The sequence below is a fragment of the Colobus angolensis genome, unplaced genomic scaffold (assembly GCF_000951035.1).
Source record: "Colobus angolensis palliatus isolate OR3802 unplaced genomic scaffold, Cang.pa_1.0 Scaffold259, whole genome shotgun sequence".
NCBI classification, from domain to species: domain Eukaryota; kingdom Metazoa; phylum Chordata; class Mammalia; order Primates; family Cercopithecidae; genus Colobus; species Colobus angolensis.
In genome coordinates this window covers 1460426-1470893 of record NW_012115810.1, presented here as the reverse complement: position 1 = coordinate 1470893, position 10468 = coordinate 1460426, and the positions used below count along the sequence as shown (strand labels likewise).

The 10468-nt window shown below is 39.3% G+C and overlaps 1 protein-coding gene across 1 annotated transcript in view; it reads right to left on the bottom strand.

Annotated features, from left to right (window-relative positions):
- Positions 1-3940: 3940 nt before the first annotated feature.
- Positions 3941-10468, bottom strand: part of FIGN (fidgetin) — a 128981-nt gene continuing 122453 nt past the window's right edge. The window contains exon 3 of the mRNA XM_011947084.1: positions 3941-7435. Coding sequence (XP_011802474.1) covers positions 5181-7435 — 2255 coding nt within the window. The 3' untranslated portion in view covers positions 3941-5180. The remainder of the gene's footprint in view (positions 7436-10468) is intronic.

Here is a 10468-nt window from a genome sequence, read left to right as displayed (position 1 = left end):
TTGTGTTATGAGTACAATTAAAAGTCCATCAGTATCCCAAGTACTCGTGCATTATCTACCCTGCCACACTTCACTAATGCATCTTATCATTTAGGTTGCTAATACTGTTCAGTGTAAAGACAGTCTTTCTGAGGTAGACTGTTCAAGTTCAAGGACAAGTCTTTTTCTTACGAAATGCATGACATTCAAAAAAAGACAACAAATAAATACTACATGTACAATATGTAGCAATGAGGTAGAAATGGTTATAAAGAACAAAGTTTGAATATACGTCAGATGAAAAAAAGAAAAAAAAAGAAATGAATATTCTCTAGCAACTGTATATAATCCACAGTGGAAACTCGTACACACACACGCCCACATACAAGAGACAGCAAGAGTTAGAGAGAGACAGACAGAGAGAGAGAGAGAGAGAAGAGACAGAGGAAGAAGAGAAGAGAGAGATGGAGGGAAGAATGGTTGGGGAGTGGGGGTAAAAGAGAGAGAGATATTAGAGGGAGAGCTTTAAGCCCGGAAATAAACTTTTGCTTTTTTTTTTTTTTTTTTTTTTGGTATCATAAGACAACAAGAAGGAATGAATGTGCTCCCAACCTTGGTGTACTACAGAACCATTTTATAAATATTTAACATTCTATAGGACTGATTCATATATTCTCACACAACTCTGTGGCAAGGCTGACCCATGCTGCCGACATTCTACATATCACTGAGACAGGGAGGTGAAATTTTCCTGCTTCCAGTCTAATTGTCTTTGACAATTGCAATGCCTAGTGCTGCACTGCTTGTGTTGTATTTAAAAACAGGGGAAAGAGGAGAGACTTGTTCATTAAAGATGCAGTATCCCTGGTTCACACAAATGCATCTGGCAGGTTCAAAATCGAATGTCAACCAAAGGTCTTAGCAGAGTGTGAGCTTTAGTTCATGTGTTGGTTAGTCACAAGTACAGCTGGTTGTGAATTCTGAAATACTAATAGCTCCAGGTTTGCTAATGTGCTTCATATAAAAATCGGCAGGTGATTCAACAACTGAAGGCTTTACGTTTCAAAAGAAAAAAAAAAAAACACATTAAAACACTTTGAATTGTAAAATGATCATGTGTATCTCTGCATATATGAAGAAAGGAAGTAACAAGTTGCTTCTGAATAATGAAAGTAGACATTTGTTTTAAAGTTCAAATAGGTGGTGAAAGAACACACACACATACACACATACAAACACACACACTAATTTTATATTTATATATATATATTAGAACTTTACTTTAGTGGCCTCAATAGTTCAACACACTGCGTCCCTTTCACTTTGCAAAATACAGATTCAATGTTCATGCTACCCAATTCTTGCTAAGAAACATGAGAATGGGATTACAGAAGTCTCTTTCTGCTTGGAGTTGGATACATTTTTAGAGAAAGAAATTCTAAATGTCTCTAAAAACATATTTTCCAACCCACAAATATATTTAAATTTACAAAGACCTATTATAGGAACTAATTTGGATTTTTTTTGGATGTGTTCTTTTGAAAACTGCATAGCCAAGTACTATGCAACCCATGTAAATTGACCTTGCTATTTTACATAGCATAGCCTCTGGATAGCTTTTACCACTTGCCCAGATGGTGTTTGGCCTATGTATTTTAGTGGAATGGTTTATTTTCTCCTTGATAGGTTTCAAATGCACAAGAAAACATTATACCCGTCTATCTGCATTTGAGTAGAATACAAACTGACTAATAGATAAACATTCTGTGTGAAAGTAAATAGCCTTAAAGTATACTGCCTTCACATTCCATTGATCAGCTCAGTCAGCAAAGTTTTTCATATTGTCACTAATGTTCTAAATATTTGGGAGAGAAGCATGCCAGAAGTGTAGCGTATTTCCATTTGTGTCACATATAAGGTCATTATGAACTACCTCTTGAATTTCTATTGATCCCAATACTGAAGTGTTTTCCTTCACTTCCTTTTTGTCCCTGTTGGAAATGTTACTGCAGTTGGAAAGAAGGGAATTAGGGTCTGTAAAGTGGAATGGCTCAATCTTTTAGCCAGACAGTGAGGGATCTGGACTGGCTCATTACCTTACCTTCATTAATAGCCTTCTCCAAATTCTTAGCAGTCAAAAAGAGGCCAAGAGTATGAAGCCCGATTACTCAGCTGTACTATCACCAACTGTACACATTCACTTCCAAGGATGTGGTACCCCACCCCCACTCCAAGTTCCAGAACGGATGGTCAGAATAGAGCTCATTATTAAGCTAGTTTATAGAAGAGCTCATAATGCTTCCATGCAGAATCAAAGAATCACAGGAGAGCACTATCCACTCAAAGGTCAGCCATATCTCCTCCAGCAGATCTTCATTTCTTCAACATGCCCAATTTCCTAAGAGATCAAATCTTGGATTTCGTGAGGCTAAATGAAAACCACATACGACTTCAGCTTCTGCCTAAATACATGGATTTTTGACCACTTGTATCTCAAATTAATTTTTAAGTCACTCAGAGCTCTAATTTTTAAGTCATTTAAAGCTAAAAGCCAAGATGTATCACTTCAATTTATTTTCGGTTTTATAAATGAGTGTAAAACACAATAGTGCAGTCACATATTTGGTATTAAATCTTACTAGCCACAAAAAATGTGGGTCAATATTGGATTTTCCAAAGTTGTCTAAATAAGACTGGGTTTGTCAAAACTTGCCAGACGCTTTCAAGTGAACACAGCATGTTGGCGGAAATGAAATGCAATGTCTAAAAGTCAGAAAATAGGTCAGCACTGTGCAAAAGTAAACTTGTCAGTGAGATCAATATGAACCTACAAGTTAATGTGGATATTAGAATTTCCTTACAAGGGATGAGCAGGGTAGACCCAGAACACGATTGTAGCATTTATTCACTTGTGAAAAGCAGAGGGCGTATTTAAGTATTATTTTTTGTATCCTTAATGAAAGGCACTGCTTTTTAATATGGAATATTTATATTTAAGCACAGTTTTAATTGACAGAATGTCATAGTAAATTAAATTCTGGTTCAACTGCTCAGTTTTTAGCAACTTAAAAAATAAAAGAGGGGAGTAAAGATCAAGTATCATAAAATTTCAGAAACAAGAAATCCCTCATTAGCTTTCTCTGTGTTAAGGGTTTCAGAGAATAGGACATTGTGGATAAGAGCAGTAAAAACTTTTGTAAGAAAAAAACAAAAAAACAAAAAACAGAAAGACCTTTCTTGGGGCTTCTCATTGCATTTATTTAAATTTTTTTAAAAAATTACATCACTTATTTATTGAATACATAAAATGCCAGTGCTTTGCAACAGTTTTGTTACTGCAACTCTAAACTAAAAAAAGAAAAGGGGAAAAAACCCAGGAAAATACATTCAAAAGGCCAGGCTGTTCTGCTTATGCATGGGCAGTGGCTGTGGAAAGCTACAGCCTGCACTGTGACTGTTCAGAAGCATTGCGAAACATCAGCCCACTATCAATGAAAGGTTGCACATAAAGCATTAAAGGATACAAAGAACAACTTGAGAGAGAGCAGGAGAGAAACAGGAAATTAAGAAAAATGCCACTTATGTCATGGGTGGGGGTGGGGCTGGTAGACTGAAGTGGAAGTAAGCATAAATGCTGATGTTTCTGGAAACTAGATTTATGGTGAAAGACGGAAGAAAACAAAGCAACATGTTTGGCAAGCTACATTGCAGTGTGTATGTCCACTTCCGATTTTCTACTTTACTTTCCAAGAGAAATGTAACAAAACTGAGGTAGAAATAAAGCAGGAGCACTACAGCCCAGATTTCAAAATGAGAAGCAAAATTGCACTGACAAGAGTGGAGTCAAAAAGAAGGGGAGGAGATGGAGAGGTTTTGTGTGGAGATATATATATATATATATATATATATATATATGTGTGTGTATGTAAATTGATTGGTTGGTTTTTGTTTCTATTTATTTGTGTGTTTGTTTTGGTTGCTATCCTCTGCATTCTATCAAATAGCACGGCAAGTCTATAAGCTAGATTAGTGAATAGAATGACACCATTCCCAGCAGTTTTAAGAGAGAACTTGCAAACTACCACCACCATCACCACCACTACCACCTATGCAATAAAAAGGCAGTCATAGTTTTTAGGTACTGTGACTTTCAGGGTCCTAAACAGGTCTTGTGGCTGACAGGTCTAGACACTAACACAAACTGAGTAAGTAGCTTTCAATTAACCAGTGTACCTTTTAAGAACATTTTCACTTAATTATCAAGGAGCAATGTACTAAGAACTCTTGCAGTTATTGACATAAAGAATTATTCTGCTCTGGTTAATTCCCCATAATTAGTAAAAGAACTTAAAAAAAATCCTTCCATTTCTACTTTAAACTGTAAATATTCAGTTGTATCACACTTCAGTATTTTTCTGGATACATTCAAAGTAATTTTCCTTGCTATTTTCCAATTGTTGAGGTAAACATACATTTTAATATAAAGTAACATTGAAGCCTATCCTATTACTCTCAGCAGTACATAGTGCTTTCAACACATTCCTTTGAGGTACTGTACAAATCACAATCACTTTCCTGAGTTTTTGCAGACAAGAACATTAAAAGAAATGAACTGCAGAAATTAAGGTCCAGATTACCGTTACCCTGTTTTACCTGTTCTTAGCTTAATACTGCAGAACAGACAGGATTGAGGAATACTGTTGCTCTTAAAATGGCAAAAATCTGGTTTTCTGTCATAACACAACTGTTCATCTCTTTAGTCCAATAATGTTTGAAGTTAAAGCTCTTTATATTAGCACATGCCACCAATGTAATTGTGAGGCAAACAAAAAAATAAAGCACCACTCCAGGCACTTGACAGCAACTAAATCTCGAGAACAGCAGAATGGAATCAACACACGAGGTTCATGTCCTTCTGAAATCAACACACTTGCACCTTGCTCCTTGGTGAGTGTTGTCTAGCTTGAACAAAACTGAGCATCCACATATACTTCCTGTCATCTGGGGCTTTCAAATCAGAAGCTCTCATTTGATGCACTTTTCCTCCAAATCTACCCTGACTCTAAAGATGCAACTTAATCGTCATCTTCCCCAGTACCCTTTGCAATTTAAACACTACTGGAAAGGGGCTCTATTCCCTATGTAGCAGGTTTTATATGTGTGTGCCAACATTCATTACATATTTTTTCCTAAAGAAGTTATCACTGACTGCAACCAAACATTTTGTTCCATTCAACATACATATCAAGCTCCTTTTGAGATATGCTAGGCTGAATCTTGCAGAAAGCATTTTCAAAGTCTTGATATGTAACGGGCCTCAACTGGCTGGGCATAATGGCTGAAAGGTCTGTGGCTGGCATGGCATGGAGGGGGCCCACCACTGCTTCCTGACACAAATGAGCCACGTCTAGTCCAGAAAAGCCTTCTGTGCGCTGGACAAGCAGTGCAAACTCCTTGTCATTGAGACAGTAATTGTGCTGTGAGAGCAGTTGTACTATTATCTGGTGCCTCGCTGTGCTGTCAGGAAGTGGGATTAAAAGTCGTTTCATGAAGTACCTCCGAAGGGATTCATCTATTTCTTCTGGTTTACTGGTGGCACAAATTACTACGATTTGGTCCTCAGCCGAAGTTAGTACAGTGTCCAGCTGCATCAGAAATTCGGTTCTCATCCGACTCACTGGACTGTGTTCCTCATTCACTTGAGAGGAGAGAAGCATGTCAACGTCACTAACAAAAATCACCGAGGGCTGGCGACACCTGGCCACAAGAAAAGAGGCATGGATAATTTTCTCTGCTTCCCCTAACCACTTGGCAACTAGTCCAGAACCGGCAATTTTGAAAAATGTGGCCCCCAGCTGACTAGCGATGCATCTGCCCAATAATGTTTTGCCTGTCCCCCGAGGTCCAAATAAAAGGATGCTCCGAGGTAAGGCCGTCAGTCCACTGAATGCGTCTGACCTCAACACTGGCCATAAAACCTCCTCTTTAATGACAGCCTTCACCAGGTCGAGACCAGCAATGTCATTCCAGTCCACTGGAGGTCCTTGGGTGATAATCTCATTGGTTACCAGGTCGATGAGGTGCGTGTCAGTATTCTTCAGTTGCTCGTCCACAGAGTGGTTGGATGAGGTAGCTGCACGGAGTCCAGGGCCTTGCATTGGGTGAGAGAGGAGCTGCCTGTGCTCGTCCCCATGCTCACTCATTACTGGCGATGTGTACTTCCCAAAGGATTCACTGGATCTTGATCCCAATGAATTTTTAGCAGTACTGTAGGAAGGAGGGGTCAGAGCCCTACTGGACTGGCTGCTGAATTTCCTTTGCTGTTCAGAGGACATTAGCTGCTTCGTTGGCTTAAATGCTAAGGATGATGTTTCAGCACTTCTGTCAAAGCCATTCCCCCGATTTGTGTTTGAAATGCTGTTGTCGGGCATTCTGTACATAGGACTCTGTGTAGATCTCTGTTGGCCATAGCTGTAATTTCCATAACTGGAGTCCATATCTCCTTGCCCTGCCATATAGAAAGCTTTCCTTTTGAGAGAACTTGCTGAACTGTTTGTCAGAGCCGACGGTGCAATAGGCGTCAAACCATGGCCCTGGTAGGTGTAGCCAGGAACAGTGGTGGGGGGGAGGGGGGTGGGAGCAGGAATTCCTGAAGGCAGGTACGCTGAAGGTGGAGGCGGTGCCCCCCCCGGGCTGTACCCAGACCCCACAGCAGTCTGAGGAGGATAGCTAGCAGACGGATAGCTGTAACTGGAGAGGTTAGAAGTCCCATTGTAGCCTGGGACCAAGGCTGGTGGCGGAGGAGGTGGTGGCGGGGGCTGTAGGAGCCCAGAACTATGCAAAGGAGACGGATGAGGTGAAGGAAGTGCAGGTGCTGGCTGACTACTGTAAGTAGAATGCAAATATGATCCGTTGTATCCTGGGGCATATTCCTGAGATGGGAGCCCTGCATGAAGACTGGGTACAGTGTGGCTTCCACAGGTACTACTTGAATAACTAGGTTCTGTCAGGTTGCTGGCTACCCCAGGAGAGCTCCCTATACTCGCAGAGACATCTGTTGGAGGGAGGGCTGAACTGACTCCAGCTTTGCCGGCAGTGATAACATCCGGAACACAGTTCATGGGATAAACTGCTTCTGAATTCAAGGAAGGCTGCCAGGGTTCACTGTCATTTTTCCGACCGTTCACTAGTCCTGATGGTGCGTCTGAATAGTTGCTGAGTACGGGTCGGTCCACAGGACCTTCCAAAATGCCGGAATACTTCTCTGCATATTTTTTTAGTAGGTTGGATGCAGTCAGAGCAGATATGTCATCATTCGCCCAGGCGTACTGATAGGTGCGCTGCAAATGACCTCTGTAGGCTTCAACTTTGTGGGCAGGAGACCGAGTGGTTGAGGTGATGTCAAAGTGCTGTTCTGGCCACTGGGCATGCTCTGGCGTCCACTGCATCTTCAAGCCTAAGAATTTGGGGGGGAAGAAAGTTAATTTACTTAGATAGGCATCAGAACTCTTAAAGCTTTTCCCCCAACTTCTTTTGTTACCTATTATTTTCCATTAATGATATGCCTACTGTAAAAGATCTACACTGTTTACCATACCTATTATGATCCCTATAGTAAGTACTCTTTAAAATGGACTAAACTTCAGCCCTGTTTAAAAAGCACACTGAGTTTAAAATATAACTCTGTACTTACCTATATTGTTTGCATTTTTAAGGAATAAGTAAATCTATTTCCGTCAAGCCCATCAGCTTACTTACTATACGGACATACATAATCACATATATATGTACACACACATTCCTGTCAAATTAGAATTCAATCATAGGTTCTTAAAATAAGCAAACATTTTAAATATCTTGCACATGGCAGTATTAACATGTACAATATCTAGCTATTCTGTCTGTTCACATCACAGTTTCTGTTTTACATTTTAAGCAATATAAAAATGAGACACAGCTGACAGATCACATCTAGGATACCTCTCTTATTTGGTACTGAACACCTAGTTAGCACAGTATAATGCTCTCTGCGCAGAACAATATGACACAGACATAGCAGGTCATTCCATAATCCAACTCTCATCTAAAGTGGTCCACGACAGTTTCAAATCTGCTTCGTGGAGTGCAGCAAAGCAATCTCCCAGGCAGCGCTCCATCGCTTTCATCGCACAAAGCCTACAACTCGGTATGAATTACAACTGGCTCCTTTCTGCCTCTCAGTTCTGTTGTTGAGGCTCTGAAAAAAAAAACAAGCATCACTTGTCTGTCGGTCTTCTAGCGTTCTCCCTCCTTCTCTTATAATCCCTCCTCCCCTTATAGCCTGCAAGGTACTAAGGGGAGAATATGTGTGTGTGTGTGTGTGTGTGTGTGTGTGTGTATTTATACACATCCTCTCTTACACATCTTTTTATATATATATATAAAATATATGAGAGAGAGAGAGAGAGAGAGAGGAAACCGAGGGGAAAGGGAAGATAAGAATGGAGAGAGATTCTGGATTCTAACTCTTTCAATTTCTATAGGAAACCACATAGGGCATATACTAGAGGAGTACAAGTAGATAATGAGATGGTCTGGGTAATTCTATCATCTGCTGGGTTACTAAGGGAAGCAAATGGACTACGTAGCAAACTATAAAATGAGTATTTTCTTATTTAAGAAAAAAATACTAAGCAGTCAGAATAATTTGAATTTTAAAGTGTAAAGAGACTTTAGAAATTACCTTATTTCACAGATTAGGAAGCCAGGGCCCAAAGTGATTTACAATGTACCCTCAAGGTCTCACATATAGTTAGTTACAGAAGAGGACTGGTACCCTGTTCTCCTTTTTCCCATTGCTGGCTCATCCCAGTCTAATCTCTGCTTGGTTTAACACTTCCGATTCTGGTACAGCTATATTAAGCAGCCCTCCTTCATCTTTTTTGTATTACCCAAAGTGAATTTTGCAAACTGTCTTGTGCCCTCTGGCAGAGATGCCTTGATAAGGAGGAGGCCTGGTCTACATGAAGCATCTGTGGCATCAACCCCTTTCTGAATTACCACAGTCTATTTTGTCAGCTTCTACCCCCTTCTGTGCTCCTCCTCCAAGCTCTGTGGCTCTTCATTGCCTGACTCTGGCTTCTGACATGGCCGGCTTTGACTTACTGCGATAAACTGAACATAACACACAGTTTGGTAACAGAATGGCATGTTGATTCCCTTCTGACTCCCTCTTCCTTGTTTGCAAAACCACTGCACCAGACACTGGAAGTTAATTAGCAGGATGATGCTGTGCTAATTGTGTTAATTTACAAGGTTTTAGTCAAAGAGAATCATGCCAGGGCTGGCACTGCTGTCATGCTTCCGACTTAATGATTAAGAAATACTGAAAACAAGGTGGGAAGGATTGCAGTAATTACACAATAAATGAATAAAGCAACAGGATTCATTTGCAAATATATTTTACTGCAATTGTACTCATTTGCATTTTGATTTTTAAAAAGGATCCATGTAGATATTCATTTGCAAATCACAACTCAGTTAAATTAAGTCTGAATGCTGCACAGTGTAACTTAATCAACCTATATATATATAACTAAAAATTCTAAAGACCTCAGTTCTCTTGTCTATGCAACAGATTCTTTCTTCAGTTTCCCTCAACTACCCCCAATATTCATATTTATGTTTTAAAACTTTATATATTATTAAATAATCTCATCAAATGGGAAAATAGTATTATAAAATCCTGATGAAATGCAGCTTGCATCATTTCACTCAGAGAAACTCTGAGGATAAGTTCTAGGAAGAATTAAAGTGGTGTTCTTAATTATTTCTGCTTTCTCAATCATTACTTTTTAAGGGGGAGGAAAACACACCGCAAAATGGGTGAAATGACCGAAACCACACTTAAAGGGGAAAAGATGCAATTTTAATGAAGCAGCATTTCAGGAATCATACTTTCATTAAATTCAACTGGAAATTATTAAGAGCAAATCACCAGGAACCAATCGCAAGTAATCAGTATCTAAATTCTTCTAGTGTCATGGGATTTACTTCAAGCCTTATAAAGAGGAGAGAATATTAATGTGACTGTAATGTAGAACTGTCTAAGAGACCTACAAATTCATTAGTCCTGTACATTATTTCTAGGGAATTTCTATTATGGTTTTTTCTTTAAAATACTATTAAAATACAGAGTAGAGAAAATAAGAACACGCATATGCTGTGAGCATAAATGTGATTAGTTTGATACAGAAAAACATGAAAAAAAAGTCTTAAAGGGCTCAACAAATAATTAAGAAGTACAGGCAATGGAATTTAGCACAACACACACACATACGTATGCACACACAAGTTAAAGGATGTCTTCCTTTCAGTTCGCTGAGCTAAGCCATTGTTGGCATAAGTTAATAAACATACATAACAAACATTATGAAGAAATATACTTTTTAACTCAAATGAAACTGCTTAATCTTTTTTTTTTAAACATGGGAGGTGGGAACCCCCCATG